General features: G+C 50.7%; 1 protein-coding gene and 1 long non-coding RNA gene across 3 annotated transcripts in view; both read right to left on the bottom strand.

The window, feature by feature from the left end:
- The window catches only part of LOC144096705 (glutamate receptor ionotropic, kainate 2-like), a 153,309-nt gene that overhangs the window by 41,507 nt on the left and 93,762 nt on the right, over nucleotides 1-18,040 (bottom strand). For both annotated transcript variants that reach the window (XM_077629549.1, XM_077629550.1), the window contains exons 6-7: nucleotides 14,119-14,283; nucleotides 8,183-8,338 (exon numbers count right to left, since the gene is read on the bottom strand). In XM_077629549.1, coding sequence (XP_077485675.1) covers nucleotides 8,183-8,338; nucleotides 14,119-14,283 — 321 coding nt within the window. The remainder of the gene's footprint in view (nucleotides 1-8,182; nucleotides 8,339-14,118; nucleotides 14,284-18,040) is intronic.
- Nucleotides 4,771-6,532, bottom strand: LOC144096706 (uncharacterized). Its single transcript, XR_013306817.1, has 3 exons — nucleotides 6,401-6,532; nucleotides 5,643-5,736; nucleotides 4,771-4,906 (listed from the first exon to the last, which is right to left on the bottom strand). It is a non-coding gene; the product is annotated as an uncharacterized LOC144096706 (long non-coding RNA).

Raw genomic sequence — 18,040 nt, 5'->3', positions numbered from 1 at the left:
TTCTCCCCGCTTAATCGCGGTTGGCCACCCGGACCCCACCCCGTGATCGCGTACGCTACCGAGCGCACGCCAACCACGGCGGGCCTTGCTCTGAGGGAACAAAGGAACGACACACTGGCTGACACAAACAGGCATTTATTGCTACAGCACCAATAACGCCAGCTAGCAACAAAGTACGCTAATGAATCAAGGTCGTCCGACTCACCAGCAAGGTTCCGAGCGAATGTTCGCCCGCGCTAGGGCAAGGGATATATACTCCGAAGGCCGGACGGGACGAGTACGGGAGCCTGTCTTCCCGTCGCTTCCTCACCCCGCCGGCGAAGAGCGGAGCCGCGAGCGACACGTCCGCTCGCGCCGACGATCCCAGCCGAAGTCCCATGCCCCCTCTCCCGCGCGCGGGCTTTGGCAGGCTCCCGCGCAGCGATGCTAGCGCCCTCTCTTGCCAGTTAATGTAACTGACATGGGAATGCGTTCATCCTCGAGGTGAGACTGCCGCTGCACGGTGCCTCGCGGGAAAGCAAACACAGGGGGCTGCAGGGCAGGTCCCCACATCCCCCCAACCTTAAATAGACCCACGCGCCTGAAAGTACATGCTATGGAGGAGTCTCCTGGTCTTCATGTCCTTGAGGCACGTCTTGCAGCGGAGCTTACGCCGACAGCGTCCACGCAGACTTCCGCGGTGTTCCGAAGGCGGCGTGAAGGTCTCCGCTGGGACGACTCGCATGGACCGCGGGCTACCGTGTCCGCAGGTCCGCGAATAGAAGGCCGGTGGGAAAGCTGCAGGCCAGAATTCTGCAGTGGTCGCCAGGGCAGCAGCAGCCGAAGGTGACTGCTGACTGGTCTCGCCACAGCTGCCCCGGATGGATGCGGCGAACAGGATACAGGCCGCTCCGTCGCAGCAGGTGGCAGCGAGACGATGTGCACCGGACAGCAAGCCTGGGTGGCTCCACCGGATCTGCAAAATTGCCGGAACGCTCTCGGCGTGCCTTTAACGTAGGTCGCGAGAGGGAAACGGCATCCGCAAGGGCCTTGTGGCACAATGCCTAACTCGCTAGCAAAACCTGTCGGCGGCTGTGCAAACACAAAGTTCGAGTGAACAAAGCCCTTTCTTGAGTTGAACGAGACTGCTCAGTTCGTGCGAGGTTACAAAAAAAAAACGGGCGGGCAGCAATGTGCGCCCCCTCTCAACGCCACGGTCCTGTGGTCGTGCCTCTTCTGACGTGGCGCAGGCAGCTCCGAAAAGCATTAGGCCTAACTACCACTCCGACAACGACTGTGAACACAACACAGACCCGAAACGGGTTAAGTGCGCGCGGCCGCGAGGAGACATCAGCTTTGTGGGGTGGTCCTACGCCGCTCACTGCACAAAGCAGCTTCTGAGCGTTCGGCGCCCACAGTATCGGACGGTATCGGAGCGCCCGGTGCCGAGCTGCAATGCCAGCGAGCTCGTAGCGGCACCCGTGGCCCCAGGCCAACTGGCTCCCGGAGCCGCCACTCCCAGAGTCGAAAAGAGACAGTAGAGAAAATATATACAGGAACTCGGACCATCCACGCGGCTTCCGTACTCACTCGCTTCGGGCTCGGCGACTCCGCGAGCGCTAGGCCACGCGCTCCCTCGATGCGGACCAAGTGATTCTCGCGAAGAAACTCCAGGGAAAAATGTGCTGAGCATGTCTAAAAGTTCAAACATGCTGCAGCGCAAGACACCTCGCACTCAAGAAAGCATGCCGAAGGTCCTAGATATCAAAATTCACTCTAGGCCTATCACTTGTCAAGGCCGGACAAGGAGCGTTCCTCGAACCGAACCGACAGTCGTCCAATGTTCCAAGAGCAGGCCCCAGTTGGGCTGCCAGATGTGGGGGTTGACACGGGGAGATGAATACGTTCTCCCCGCTTAATCGCGGCTGACACGGTTCAAAGCCGCCCGGACCCCACCCCGTGATCACGTACGCTACCGAGCGCACGCCAACCACGGCGGGCCTTGCTCTGAGGGAACAAAGGAACGACACACTGGCTGACACAAACAGGCATTTATTGCTACAGCAACAATAACGCCAGCTAGCAACAAGGTACGCTAATGAATCAAGGTCGTCCGACTCACCAGCAAGGTTCCGAGCGATTGTTCGCCCGCGCTAGGGCAAGGGATATATACTCCGAAGGCCGGACGGGACGAGTACGGGAGCCTGTCTTCCCGTCGCTTCCTCGCCCCGCCGGCGAAGAGCGGAGCCGCGAGCGACATGTCCGCACGCGCCGACGATCCCAGCCGAAGCCCCCATGCCCCCTCTCCCGCGCGCGGGCTTTGGCAGTCTCCCGCGCAGCGATGCTGGCGCCCTCACTTGTCAGTTAATGTAACTGACAAGGGAATGCGTTCATCCTCGAGGTGAGACTGCCGCTGCACGGTGCCTCGCGGGAAAGCAAACACAGGGGGCTGCAGGGCAGATACCCACACTGCATAAATACATAGAGGCATAATTCAGGCTTCGAAGCTAAACTTTCGCGGGACTTCATATTCTGTCTCGCTTACACAAAGCTGACTCCAGCACAAGTTTTGCTTCCGTGGCCACTAGAATGAGGGCTCGGAATTTGGCGAAGATGAATTCGGAGCCTCACACTGGCATATGCAGCAGTCAAAATTTTTTCTTATTCGCTCTTTGTGAGCCATGCAAGTCTTCACAGAAGGCTTGTCTATCCCTTGAAGACATGCGACCAAAGAACGAAGTGGCGACTTCATGGAGAAAAATGTGCCGGTACACCATGAATTGACGGCTGTAAAATGCTCTTCATAGTTTTTCAGTGTTTTCATTACATCCCTGCTGGGATATATGAGGTTTTGTCCATCCCTGACGTATTCCTTGAGTGCAATGAGGGAAACACTCATCGTCAGGGTTGCCAAGGAGAGCAGCCTTGCACTGCGCACAAGTTATGAATTTTAGAATTCCTTTCAAAATAAAACCGCCAAGGTAAAACAATATACGGCTTTTGGTTGACGTGAGCTCTTCAATGAACAGGATTTCCGAATCATTGATTACATCGACTTCGTTTTCTGTACCTTCCTTGGCATGTGCAAGCAGATCGACAAGGTATTCACGGTCATCAAGTTCGTAACTTGTCGACCTGGGAGTATGAAGAAAGTGACTGACGCTGATGAGTAGAAGTGCACACTTCAAGTCGTACGCAGTGGGCACTGGCTTCATCAGCCGTACCACAGAAAAAAGGTTTTCTAGGCAGTCTTGCAACAGCCTGCTCGTCAGAAGAAATTCATACCTTTAACTGCCAAGAAGCACTTCTTGAAGGCGAAGGACAGCCGTTGTTGCAATTAGGACCCCTGCTTGCGATGGCTTCCACTGAGATCCACTGCCCATTTTCAGTTCTCTGATCGTGTCTATTGCCATACGCAGTGTGCCCAAGGTGGCAACATATTTAGTCATGTTTCTGCGGCTTAGCGCCTTGGTGAAATAACGCGATGACGTAAGGGCATACCACCTAGAAACGAGGTCCATAAACCACGCTGTTGTTTCGGCCTTTGGTTCAGACACTCCTTTTTTTATTAGGAACCGAATAGCTGGCGGCGCTTCGCGGAAGAGCTGGACAGCGACTCCGAGTTTCATCTTGGTGAAGTGTCCACCACTAATGTGGATTTCTGATAAATTTGGTGCTACCTTAAGTTCTTTTGCAGCGTCATAGTCCAATACGGCCTGTACATGCTCTAGTTTCCCCTTCCAGGAAGTAAATCCGCTCTTGCTTACTGTATCATCACTGAGCATGAAAACTTTAGAGCTTAGAAGCTGTCCTTTCAGGTTCTTAAGGACATGTGCTGAGTCAGAGATGAAAAAAGTTCCTTCCCGTCTAAGGTTGGGTGGGGTATTGAGCACGAAGTTGTCGAATAGCGGTGACTCGAAAAGCCAAATTCTCTTCACATAGCGCAGTTTCCAGCAAGCATGTCACAGGTGACTACCCGTACCCTTAGAGAAATCTGGCTGCATATCTGGGCTATTTCCAGAACATATGTCTTGAGTACAGAGCCGTTCACGTGCCTACCAGTAAATTCGTAGGCTATCACTTGCTTCCATCTTTGGTTTACCCCGCCCAGCATAAACACCAAAGCATGGTTGGCGGCCTCTTCAGGCTTCGATGTCAAGGTCGTTCCTCCCAAAAGCACGTCTTCTCCACGGTCGAGTTCAAATCCGGGTGGTATCTCCATTTCATCTAGAAAGAGAACACAGTCTTTTTCCGCGTCCTCCATTCCCTCTGCAGTCGACCTCATTACATCGATCACTTCATGCAGGATACCTGACAGAAACTTCAGGCTCTGAATTCTTCTTGCTAACGTTCTGCTTGATGGGAGAGAGTAGCCAATTTTTTTTGACCGTTTCATACCCAGTGGTTCCACAAGCAAATTTAATTTTTAGGCCTTGCTTTACTGTTTGCGCTGACCATGAATTGGCACGAATTTGGTTTTGTTTTAAAAACTTCGCATTTTGTGAGAAATTAGCTGCCTCTTTCTGCAGCTTGCGATTCTGCTTCTGTAGTTTTTTTGACACTGTTCTTAGATTCTTCGTGGTGTTGTTTCAGCTTATTATTGGCTGATGTGAGATCTACTATCTGCTTCCTCAGCTCTGCTACCTCAGAATCAAAGGGTTGGGTCGCACAAACCACTGCAGTTTCTTGAGGCTGTACATCCGTGGTGGTCGAAGTAAATGCCTCACCTGAATTGCTGCTTGCGTACCCACCAATGTCTCATTTATCACTCCGTCAGACGATGAATATGCTGGAAGATATTCTTGCGTGTTTAAGGGAAGGACGTTTTTAACTTCTGGTGAAGAACCTTGTGCGGCAACGTTATCACTGAGTAATGCAGGCACATGCACACTCCGGTCCCTTGGTGGCCTTCGCTCTTTGGCGAGTTCTGGAACCAGATAAATAAGCGAAAATAGCACATTACATATTTAAAATAGTTCTCCTTTTGCAAAACTCAGAAAGTAAGCTTTATGCATTGCAAAGTATCCTTCACCATGGCGGCCCATCCTAAACGTCACGTGCAGCTGTTTTTCACTCCCTTCAACAAAAGGAGAGGCTAGGCGAAGCTGGTGCTAATCCCTTTATTCCAACAGCGTGTCGTCTAAAGAAAAGAAACACGGCATTGTTCACGCTATATATCTCTGCAGCATTGCACTCTTTTTTTTTTACCCCAAAGCTGGTTTGGCGGCCAGGGTGAAGGAATTTTGTTGAGCCAAGAAGCTGACCTCCAATAATAATAATAATTGTTTTTTTGGAAAGTAAGGAAATGGCGCAGTATCTGTCTCATATATCGTTGGACACCTGAACCGCGCCGTAAGGGAAGGGTAAAGGAGGGAGTGAAAGAGGAAAGGAAGAGAGAGGTGCCGTAGTGGAGGGCTCCGGAATAATTTCGACCACCTGGGGATCTTTAACGTGCACTGACATCGCACAGCACACGGGCGCCTTAGCGTTTTTCCTCCATAAAAACAGCTGACCTCCAAAGTTTTGAAAAGGGTCCATAGAAGATGCGCCAGAAAATTTAATATGCATGCACACCAACCACTTCCTCACTCAACATTTTCAAATGTAGACGACGAGGCGATAAGCAACATGGCAACAAACACCAAGGTTAACAGGTATCTGACCTCTGAATGGGAACACCGTTGGGACAGCATTGGGCTTGAGCTTCTTCCATCCGTCCGCGCGGTTTTGTTCGAAGCTCTTGTCTTCAAAATGAGCCTGCAGATTAATTTTTTATTGGAATTAGCCCCACACTTGCTGCTCTAGAATGAAAACAATGAACAAAGCACGCAAGAAAACAAAGTAGTCCAAATATATAAGTCGAATTACTCCAATGAGCGCCTCAATCCGCACATAACATATTCTATTAATCTCATTTACTGACCTAATGTGGCGTCGTTGGACGAAGCATCGGGCTAACTGTCAACGCACGCTACCCAGCGCAGCATACGTGTCAAAAACTAAAAAAATCGTAAGTAAATTCTTCCGTATTGGCTCCTAGACGACCCAGATGCACAGTAATTGCCACAGCGTATGTGCCCTCGCTTGTTCTCGCCCTATGTGCCTTGATTCGTGCCGGCCGCGGTTCGCTGACAAGCGCCTCGTAAGGGCAATTGTTTTCTAATGAACAGAAGCGGCGAAAGCACGTTTGGCACACAATCACGAGCGAAAACATTGTGACATGCAATTTCGGATGCAAACAGGCAAGCGACAGGCAATGGCCGGTTCGGCGCTGAAGCGTGCGTTTTTTTTACGCCGAACAAGACGAATAGTGCGGAGATGACATCTGACCAATAAAAAATGTTCCGCTACACTTAGCTGGCTAAACGCGAAAGCGGTAAATCGCAAAAAAAACAGCACTGAACCAATATGCGGCACTTACACTACAGACACATGAGGACTTCGTCGGTTGCCACTTGTCACGCTTGATCCGGACCAGCCACAGAAGCTTCCTTTTCGGGTCTCTTGGAAAGTGGAACATCCTCCAACCATTTCTCGAATGGCAGGAAAACTGAGGAACACAACATCCAGGCATTGCACGGCGATGAAGGGCGCGCGAACGCAGGCGCGCAGCAGTGACGCCCGCACGACAGTAGAGCGGCGAGGTAGACGCGGGGAACGCAATGGCGGAGGGAGCACGCGAAAACCGGTTTAGGCGGCGTCGAGTGGTTCAAAGGTTGACTTCACCCTAAGCGGAAGCACGCGCATCGAGGCACCCTAAGCTGATCTGACAGTATGCCCTACCTGTCGGACGAAGAAGCAACCAAATGCCTCGCTCGGCGGATCGTCGAATTGCGCATTTGCTCCGAAGCTTACTTTACCATTTATTTTTTGCGGTGTTGTAGATAAATAAACGGTGCGTTTTACTTTTGACTAATTTTAACGAGCAGACGAAGCTGCATCTTCAAGGAACCGCACAAATTGCCCACAAGCCATCCGTTGCTTCTCTAACCTGCATGGGGCGCGGCACCTTGTTCTGGCTGCTCAGCCAGCTCCTCCAAACACTGTACCCATTGTCGACACAAGTATTTCAGTAATCACAGAAAATGAGGTCAATACCGATGTTTATTAAGATCTGAGAAAACAGACAAAAATGTGATACCTTGTGAACGATGTTTGCTCTCCATTAGGGCAGTAGTTGGCATATTGATTTTTTTTAACCCAGACAGATGAATACGGAAGTCTCTGTTTACGGCATACTTCCGGCATCATCGCCGTTCGCGCTGTCCCCCTCTCCTTTTCTCTTGTTCCCCTCGGTGTTTCTAATGTTCCGCAATTCCTGAAAGGGGAACTATGGACAAATTGAATCGGTCTGTATTGGCAGATAACTGCGTCTCATCCGAAAGAGGCTACTTTCTTTGGAAACGAACCATTTATGAGCTATGACAAAAGGGAAGCATCGAAATACAGCTATCATTGCCGCAGGCCGATTTCAAGAGAAAGATTGCGCCGCGGAGACAGATTGTAAACGTGTATCTTTGAAGCCGGGTGCACTGTCATTCACTGCCAACCTTCAATCACGGTGTCCTTCTCGGTCCTGATGTTTCGGATCTGAATGGAATGCCTACAAAAGATGTTGCGTTTTTGAGCCGCATTTTATCAGTAATAGATTCTTATTTCGCTTCCAAAGAACCCCCCTAGAGGCGCTCGTGTTCTCGTCACTTTCTGGAAAAAATCAGTTCGTTCACTCTTGCAATTCTTTCTCCCTTTAAAATGCGTTCTTTTCTACGTATCACAGCAAAGCGTTGTTTTACGCGAACACGATAGCGCTGGATAGCGCTTTGCTTAACAAAACCTTTAAGTTGTTCCACTGATTTTTACCAGGTTTATGTTGCAATCACTCTGAAGTAAAGCCCCGTGTCGAGTGACAGCTCCAGAAATAAGAAATATTATGATAGACGCCCGTGAGGTAGGTTCAATGTGCACGTTAGTTTTTATTTTTCTAGTGTGTAAATATAATTTTCCGCCTCATAAAACGCACATCACAATGGCGCATTTTTTTCGCAGAAATCGAATTTAAATCTTTTTTTGTTATGTTACTAAAAAAATGTTGTAAAGAAAACATATTTTCGCAAAAACTGAAGGTCCAAAGCACAATGAGTGGACTAAGGTTGCTCAGTGTATTGAAGGGCTAAGCGCAAGCAGGACCGGGAGAGGTACTGACGCTCTTGATGGCCTCCAGCAAGTGCCTGCCGTCCCGGAGGTAGGTAGCGTTGTCGCAGTCAACCGTGTTGATCTCCAGGCTGGCCCCGGTCACCGAGATGTTGTGCAGCGCCGCCGCAAGCACATGCACCGCGTCGTGAACCAGCGCCAGCTGCGTCTGCAATCAGCCGACAGGGGGAGGGGGGGTGGAAGGGGTAAAGACGCTACTTTTAGTGTTTGCAATAGCAGTAAACTATCGTCGCCAGCATCGTGTCACCAAAAAAAAAACATTTGCACACATTTAGACGCACTGTAGTCATCTAGAGTGTGAGTCATCTACAGGTGCGAGATCGGCTTGAAGGTTCCAGAATTATAATGGTTCACTTTCTCCTGATTCGCCTGATATCGCCTCGCCAGGTTCTTGAAACCATGTAAGAGCTGATGAACATGTGAATTAGAACTACTGCGAACATGTCTTTTCTTCGTTTTTTTCTCTGCTTCGTTCTATAGGGAATAAAGATTGTATTGTTTCCATCTGTATATCCAGATGAGCACAAAAGCGTGGGAATAGTTCTTTCTGGTAGCGTGCCTACCTTAAGCTTTTGATCTGCGCTATGAAGTTGCTAATCATCATAAGGAAATATGACTTTACGAGGACACTTCGTAAACACGACTGGACAACGCGATCGTTTCTATGTTTATGATGTCTGCGCTGTAACTGAGGACGAATTTCACCGATATACAGGTTATAACTCCAGCATATATGACCTTGCTCCAGCTCGCTCTAACAGAGACATGGTTACCATCAAGCCAACGACTTCGTTGGTTTTCTTGCCACTTCCTCCCCTTCCACTGCGTCTAGGAGCAGTGATTGATAAGCTAAAATTTAAATCTAGCTTGAACATTACGTGAAAAAAATTGCCGAAAATCCTCTCTAGCGGACGCTGTTTTGAAGCCCAGTCCAATATCGCACTCCTTTGGAAGCTTTCAGTATCATAGCAGAAAGCGGTGCTGCGTGAATGCACTATCAGACTACCAGAGCCCTGAAGTCGTGATGAATAACACAGGGCGTCTTTTCAATTATTCTGCAAATGTGACGACCAAAAAAACGAGGGGAGAAGGGGGAGACAGTGCACAAACAAAAACCGAAACGTCACCACCTGGCGAGATTTTTATGCAGTGCAACTGTCGTCAACTCAGAATTACACGAGATTACCAGCGCCTCATTGCAAGACAGCACGATCGCCGAGGCTGAGGATGCGGCCGTCGCTCTAGTGGCAGCGGAGGGCTATCGGATTGGGCGGTCACTGACAATTCTTACCGACTCACAAGCAGCCTGCCGCAACTCTCTTTGCGGCAGAGTCAGTCACAGAGCGCTCCGCATACTCCGCTCTGTATACTGCAAGACACAACATACAGATGTGGAACCGATGAAACATAATATCATCAGGGTACCGGGGCACATAGGGGTGGCAGGAAACCAAGAGGTGGACAGGAAAGCTCGAGGATATACTAACTACCGAGCATACAACCGAGTATTCCTGAGTATTCCTGAGGTACAGGCAGGGACTGCCTGTACCTCAGGAATACTCGGCCATACTAAACAACTACAAAGTCAGCAGGATGCGGTACCTACCACCGCACAAATCCTTAAACAAAGACGAGGCTGTCACATGGCGACAACTACAAACGGGGTCATATTCAAAGCTAAACACACTAAGTAAAATCCACCCCACACTTTATGAAAACAACTGTCCGTGGTGCCATGAAAAACCTACACTATATCATATAACATGGGCATGTCAAAAAGTTGACGTCTTTCCAATTAACACTAACCCAAGTGCGGAGCAATGGCAGGGTATGCTCTCCAGAGGCTGCCGCGATGACCAGATCGGTCTGAAGCGTGGCTCGCAAGGAGCGTTTTTCCGGGCGATTCGTCGGCGTCGACGGCAGCGGAGCGTTTTTTTGCCGCGAGAGAGGACGTTTTTGCCAAATCGTCGGGTTCTGGCGGAACATATAAAATCGCCGACGCCCCGCCGACGCCGGAAGAGGGCAACGACAGAGGGCCAATGAGAGCCGGAGCGGGCGTCACGTGATTCTTTATGGGGCCGCGCTGGTGCACCCGGCTACAATTCGCCTTTTTTCACGACGCGACTGTGCATGCGCCCATTCCCTGGCGGCGGTGTCGCGAAACATATTGGAAGAGTCGCGCGCTCCACTCGAGACCGGCCGTGGAAGTGGTAACAAACCGGCTTCCTACGCAGGGTGCGTTGCTGCAGCCGTCGGGCGTTCAGCGCGACGTATTTCGCGATACCTACGAAATGTGTTGCATACGGCTGCAACGCCCAATATGTAAAGGGAAGCAAACTCGGATTTTTTCGCTTTCCGAGCGCTTCCCGGGACAGCCTTCGACGCAAAGCGTGGATAAAAGCAGTTCGACGCCTCGACGATTGTGGCCGCCGTTGGGCACCGTCAAGCACGTCAAGACTGTGCGGGAATCACTTTTCTGACAAGTACGGACGGGGTACTGCGGTTAAATGCGTGTGCAGTCTTTCACAAAAGGATTTATTCATGGCCAGGAAGGCCTCGAATGTCACCGCGGCATTTAGACTTCGTTCCGACGCTTTTTGCTTTCTCAAGCAAGAAGGCCAAATGGGCAAGTGCTGTGAGCCCCTTTCAACGCGCGATGGAGCGGGCAACGAAAGAGTAGCTACGAGAGCATTCACGCATGGTGCTAAAATTTTGTCTTAATCTCCTACGGAAATTTCCTTGTTTATGCCACTACACCCTGGCCAATCCCCCCGTGTGGGTATGTGCCATGTATTAAGAGGCAGAAGAAGAAGAAGAAGGTGCGTTATGCGTGTGTTCGAATCACATTCATGATGAAGACCTCTGCGTGGTATCGCCGGATTAGATCAATGTGCGCCTCTCGCGCTCGTCTTTATGGACGCGCATGCTTGTTTAACCTATGCAGCGGTGTGCTGTGGGAAAATACAGTGAAATGCTAGCAGAGCTGCTTTGTTGCGAGTACGCTTGTGCTTTTATAGCTCGTGTAGCTATTCTGCAGCGCTTGAACACAACGATTGCTTGTGAAAACTGTTGTCCCCAGTCGTTTTCAGTACTACGGCGTGCACGATGTAGTATCCACCTTTCATGAATGGCAGGCATATACAGCGGAAAACGCCAACCTTACTGATCGGGGATATTTCATTGAACATTATGTTCCGAATGTAGGCTTCATTTCTGAAGCGGCGGCCTTTGCTCAGCTGGTGTTCGCATCGCATGCCGGATGATCGGAGATACTGAAGAATTTGCTCTTCGGTGGGCACTGCAGCCTGCCTCGTACCTCGCACCCAGCCATCAGTCAATCCTAGAAGTCCTCCAGGTACCAGGTGCTGCCCAGGACACGCCGTCGTCGACAGATTCCAACAAAACGTGCTCCGGAGCGGCACTCAGTCCGGCCGGGCTGGGCGCGCAGTACCCTACCAGTGAGCTTCCACCGTTGTACGCGAGGTGGCAGCACAGGAAAATGAAAAAGGCGGATTACCCGGCCGAGGGAGACTCTCTCGCATGATGGATGCGCGCTCGCGAACATTTCGCGCGCGAGGGCCAGCGGCTTCACTTCGCTTCCTGCGCATCTGTCTCTGATTTCAGTATGGATGGGGCGCGCGCATCGCACAACTGGGCGGCAAAAAAAACGCCGCTGGGCTGCTCACCAGGCGGGAAGAATTCGTCGACGCCTGCGCGGGCGTCGGACGCGCGACGCGATTTCGCGGGCAAAAAACGCCCCATGCGGGCCACGCTTCATACGGCGAGCTCAGCTGATGGCAGCATCCAGCGGAGCCCTGGAATAGGGGCAACCGACCGTTGCGGAGATGGACTCATCTGAACCGCATAAAAGCAATTGCGCTAGAGCTCAATAAAGTTATCCTATCCTGCCCTTACACCGACATGAAAACGCATGAAAGCAACAAAACAAATCAGAAGGAAAACAAAAACATCCAACATTCCATTTTATTTACTTGAACTCTATCGTTATAAGTGATAACGTAGACGCACTAACACCTTTGTCTTGCTATTAGACATCGTGAACGCAAGCCGACATCTCTCGCCATTTTGCTTTGCCATAGCCAAAGCTGAGTAACAAAAATGAACACAGGCATTTTGAACGATGCTTGCGGGGTCAGCTGGGAAAACCGGTCTGAGTTAGTCGCACTTTCAAGCAACGCCCTGTTTTGCATCACAACTTATTGTGATCCAGTAAACTACACTGCACGCGCATTCATCAAAATTTTACTTTGTTTGTCCCGCGGCCTTCGATGTCCTGGGAGTAGTGGAGTTCACTTTGAGTGCTAGCTCTTCTGAGCTCGTTCCCCTGTTTCGCACCATCGTCGTCGTCGGCTTCCACAGCGGCACCTGCCGCTTGCCTTTGTTGATAGGTGGAAACGTGGAGAGAGGGAGTCCCCTCTCCGCTATTCCGCTAAAGGGGATAGAAGGGAAAAGTGAAGTGGAGATAGAGAATGGAGGGGAGTGGCCTAGTGGCTTGGGCGTCTTGTCAATGCAGTCCTGGGAAATTCCGGATCTACATATGGCTGTCTGACTTTGGGCAAAAAGAAAACAGAACATGTCTGCGAACAATTCTATAATACCGCACGACATTTAATGCTCAAACACTCGTCGTGTTACACAACTGTAACCGTCCTGTGATTTTTTTGTAGCGAGAGCTACACTGGGCTACCAGTCGAGCATTTCGCGGTACACGGGAGAGTCCAGTTGTGCGCATGCGCCGTTACCATGGCAACCGAAGAGGAGCAAAGTGCGGCGTGCGCTCCGCCGCCGCCGCCGGTGCGCGCCCGCTCCACCGTCAAAGCCCAGCGTGACGTCACGCGGATGTGCAGTTGTGCGCATGCGCCGATGCCATGGTAACCAGAGAGACCCCACAGCTGCGCCGCGTTCTTCGTCGCTGCCTCGCCGCACGCCGCTCTATCACCCGAACCCCGCGTCGTATGCGCAGGATTGCGTATAAAAGGCGGAGATGTAGTGGGCGTCTGTATCACAACGTTTGACTTGCATGCAGAGAAGGAGAGTCCAGCCGCTGGTAAACGGCGGTATAGACAAGAGAACATTAACTCTTCCGATCCTGAGGTTGTCGCCTGGCAGTTGGCTTGAACCAAATAAGAACGCTGGAGTCTGTGTGTACGTGAAACAAGGTATCACCACTGTCAAACATCTCCCTTCGATCGCGGTGAATAAGGGTGAAGTCTGCTGTTTTCGGCTCCTGGAAAGCGGCATTATCATCCAAGGAGTCTACGTGGCACCGGGAACATCCGTCAAGCAGACGTTTGATGTAGTTGCCACGTGCACACCAGAATACGGCACGGTTTCACAGTTGTGTGTGACTTTGGGTGATTTGAACCCGAAACAGGACTCTCTAAGTCAGTGTATGAAAGAAAAGTTTGACTTTAATTTAGCTTCGGACCCTCACGCCCAGACTACAAAATGGGGAACTACTATAGAGCTTGTATACTAAAGAGGCTCTACCAAATCAAAATACTGTATCGACAAACTTGAGACCGCTGCATGCTACTTCACAGATCATCGGGTAGTCTTCGTCTCTGTCAAGCAAAATGAATAAAAGATGTGTATACCCAATGTCTCTCATTGCTAAACATACAGTGACCAAAAGCGCAGCCAGGGAAACGTACCTCTCGCTACGCATATCCTGGCACAGCCGAGCTAAGCCACTGCCAATTTTCTTGCATGGGAATTTAAGCTTTTCCGTAGGTGATAAAGCAAACCTGAACGGACTGGATAAGGGAGAACTTGGATAGAAAAGCAAAAGAATGTTTTTACGAATGAAGCCCATATCATGTCAGATCTCGCACACGAGCCAGCAGCTTACGCTGCTTCTTGTCTTTCAAACCAGGACCACTACGCAAGTCCTTTTTTGCAGGTTACCTGCTTCTCACGGCCCCCGGCGGCGAGCTCCGGGTGGTAGCGCACCAGCCGGCGTCCCAGCAGGATGAAGTCGTCGTCCTCCAACTCCAGCATGCGGAAGCTGTACACACGGGCGTCGCCCACCTGCTGCCGCAGGGCCGCCCGGCTGCCCGGCACGTGCGCATCCTGCGGGAGTCGAGAGGCCGTGTGTGAGGCAAGCACGGGCCAGTTTCAGCGAAAATTCCACATGCAGAGGAGAACATGCTAGAGCGCTTGCTTGCGCTGATTGGTTGGCCATCATGCGAGGCACCCTAAAGTAAATGCAAGGGCACATGCTAGAAGGCACGTACGCAAAAAGAATAAAGAACTGGGCTCTCCAGAGCATTCCTTCTTCCTACTGCGTCCGTGTATTTCTGCGTTAATCAAGCAACCTGAAATGATGCGAAAATGCTACGTGATGCTGAATTGCTTTGGGCAGCTCATGTGGAGTAAACGCAAGATATGTGCACCACGAGGACATACTTGTGAGGAAAAAATGAAACCCTCACCGACAAAGGAAAAATGTGAGAAGACGTTCCGCTGCGGTAAGACTTTCGCTAAACGAAAAACAACATTACATAAACACCCCAGGGAAAAAATTCTTACAACGAAGGAAGAAACCAACAGAACACAGATTTTTTTACGAACAAGGACGGAAACGCTGCCTCTGCCCAGAACAATCCAAGCCTCAGAAAGGACGCGTCGCCTTCTCTGCTAAGACACAGCCTGCCGTCGGACGTATGTTTCTTTCGTCTAACACTTTGAATGTTCCCCCGCCCCCTGCAGCTCTCAAATAATTGCCCACTACAACAGCTGGAAGAACAGCAGATATCTTGAACTCTGTTGTCGCATGCAATACGTGGGAGACGTATTACAGGCGCGAAGAATGACTCATACAATTCCAACAGATAATCTACTCTAGAGGCCCGCCGAATATTATGTCCTTTAGCCCTGACAGCTAATGAACATATTATTCAGTGTGCTTCCAGAGTATGTTGATTATATGTCGACTTGCATTAAGAAGATGATTCGAAAAGAGAAATTCACCGGCATTGTGGTTCGAACCCACGACCTCTCTGCGCAAGGCGGGCACGCAACGCATACGCCATGAAGCTTTTTTCTTCAGCGTGGTATTTATTACACGCGTTTATATGCAAGAAAGAGCTACCACGAACGGTCGCTGGTTCAAGCACGTTAGAGGGGCACGAAGTGGAGGCATTGTTGTGCCTACGACGGTAAAGTGCGTTGGGGATGTGTACTGATGCTAGACAACGATGACGTGCGGAAAAAAAAGTTGCTGACGTTCGAACGCAAATTCTTCGGCATTTCTCCATGGCAGCAGACTGCAGTGCTCTCCAACTTCTTATCACTGCCGTGTCGCGCCACCAAAAAGAAAAAAGAAACGGCGGCTAAGAAGTGCCCAAGTGCGCAGATTCGATTCGGACAAAAACAAGGCACACCAACCAGCTGCGCTGCTTTGGTCCTTTCAAGGAACATTAAATGACACTACGTCGTCTCATACGACCAAAGGAAAGCTTCCCATGTACTCAGGAGGAGCAGGAAAAACATTTATTAAGAGCATAAATACTGGGTGGGTTCAGTAGGAGAACCCATTGGTCGCCATCGTAAACCGGCCCCTAATTGTTGTTGTTTGGGGGAAAAGGAAATGGCACAGTATCTGTCTCATATATCGTTGGACACCTGAACCGCGCCGTAAGGAAAGGGATAAAGGAGGGAGTGAAAGAAGAAAGGAAGGAAGAGGTGCCGTAGTGAAGGGCTCTGGAATAATTTTGATCCCCTGGGGATTTTTAACGTGCACTGACATCGCACAGTACACGGGCGCCTTAGCGTTTTGCCTCCATTTAAACGCAGCCGCCGCGGTCGTGTTCGAACCCTGGAACATATTAATCAGTAGCCCAGCGCCCTAACCATGAGCCACCGCGGCGGGTCCATTAGGCGCCTCCCAACCGAATATTTCTGGTCGAGGGGACAGTGGCTATGAAGGGTTGCCTCCCAGCGCTCATATGCCGGATCGGGATCGCTGTCCAAGTCTGGGTTTTCTTTACATTCCCAAACTGTGTGAAAGACTTTGCCAACTGCTCCACAGAAGGGGCAGAACGAATCGTACATGTATATGAATACCATTTACTCACTGAGTAGGGATTGAGATGAGTATTAGCTTGTAGTCGCCTCATTATGCGCCCTTCAAATTTGCTAAGGCTTTTGTGAGGAATAGGATATGTCCTTCTTATGGTCTTCGAGTGCCCCGAAATTTCACGGAAGTGTTCGAAGCCCACACACTGGCGAGGAATGAGCATTCTGCTTGGCTGACGCATCCTCAGGCCGTTCAGCCGTCATGGCTACGCTGAGAGCGATGGATGGATGATGATTATGGATTTTTATGGCGCAAGGGCAGCTATGGCCAAAGAGCGCCATGTCACAAGGTATTTGTCTTTTTCTCAAGGTGGGGTCAAAGACCCATATCCCAAGCATTTCACCCTAAATAAGCCGAGCACCAGACCAGGGGAAAGCTTGTACCCATTGTATCACCGGTGGGTACTCGGCGGCACTGGGGATCGAACCCCGCACCTCCCGCATACGAGGCGGATGCTCAACCACTTGGCCACCGCTGCGGTCTGAGAGCGATGCGTCTAACAATCTTGCATTAACCACGTCGATTTGCTTGGCGGAATTAATGCTGAACCCGGTGGTCAGGGCTGGATGACTGCAAAGTCAGCACGGCCGGGTGCTGAAATTCTGGAATGCTGTGCGAGTGTGGCGCTGTACAGGAGACGCACTCGACTGCTTGGTAACGGCAGCATTGCGTGGGAGTAGAGGACCGGGCACATCTCTAAGGCTGAAGGAAGGAGAACAGCGAACGACGTCACCCTAAACGCCGAAGCTCGTCAAAATCGTGCTACCATGCTATGATATCAGATGATCAGGCTAAGAGGCTTAGGGGGTTTTTAGACCGAAGCGTGGCCTTGTGGTAGAGCATCCGACTCGCATTCGGGAGGTGCTGGGCTCGATCCCCAGTGTCGCCGGGTACCCACCGTTCTTTAATGGGTACAAGATTTCTCCAGGCCTGGTGCTCGGCTCTTCTAGGTTGAGATGCTTGAGAAACGGGTAATAACAGGAAAGAGGAGCACTCGCCAAAAAAGAGAAAACGAAAAACAATTGACGTTTCGAGGTCCGTACGGGTCCCTTGTTCGCAATGGCAGCAGATGGACGAAGGTGGTGATTTATGTACGGTGCAGGTGACGTAATGATCATGCGTAAGTCTCAGGAGGATTACCCAGCGTTCGGATCAAAACATGTGGTGTCGTTTGGATGTGATGTGATTCTAGAAGTTGCGCAAGCTGAGAAGCGTCTACTTCAAGCCCGTATAATGGATTCCAGATGCGCCATCAAGCGCCTAGAAAATGTTTTCTTCGCGCAACGCATGCTGGATGATTGCCTTGACAGCGCTGTTGCCACGTACCGTCAGGAGAGAAGCCGAACTCAAGAAGCCAAGTTCTGTTCATTGCTGGATAACAGCGTCGTTTCTGGTGCTGCATTCGGGATACACAACCTATCTTCCCACCGCCTGGGCCCGGCAGAACTGAGCGTCCTAAGCCGAGGTCTTAATTTCAATTCCGGCGCCCAGCCAAACGGTGCAAGAGTGGCCTGCGCTGTGGAGCAGGCAGTGAGCAAGGTGGACCATGGTAAGCGAGAAGAAACTCGTTGCCGCGCCATCGGGGTCCTTTCGAGCATTGCGGGAAGAAAACAGAAACGTTGACCTCCCCTGAAATGCATGCCTTGAAAAGGCTCGAAGAGAATAAAGACATTGTCATCCTGCCTGCTGACAAGGGGAATTGAACCATCGTTCTCAACTAATCGGACTACATCGTAAAAATGACGGCGC

Source organism: Amblyomma americanum, chromosome 7, assembly GCF_052857255.1.
Source record: "Amblyomma americanum isolate KBUSLIRL-KWMA chromosome 7, ASM5285725v1, whole genome shotgun sequence".
NCBI classification, from domain to species: Eukaryota; Metazoa; Arthropoda; class Arachnida; order Ixodida; family Ixodidae; genus Amblyomma; species Amblyomma americanum.
Note: the sequence above shows the minus strand (reverse complement) of the source record. Positions and strands in the feature narration are given on the sequence as shown.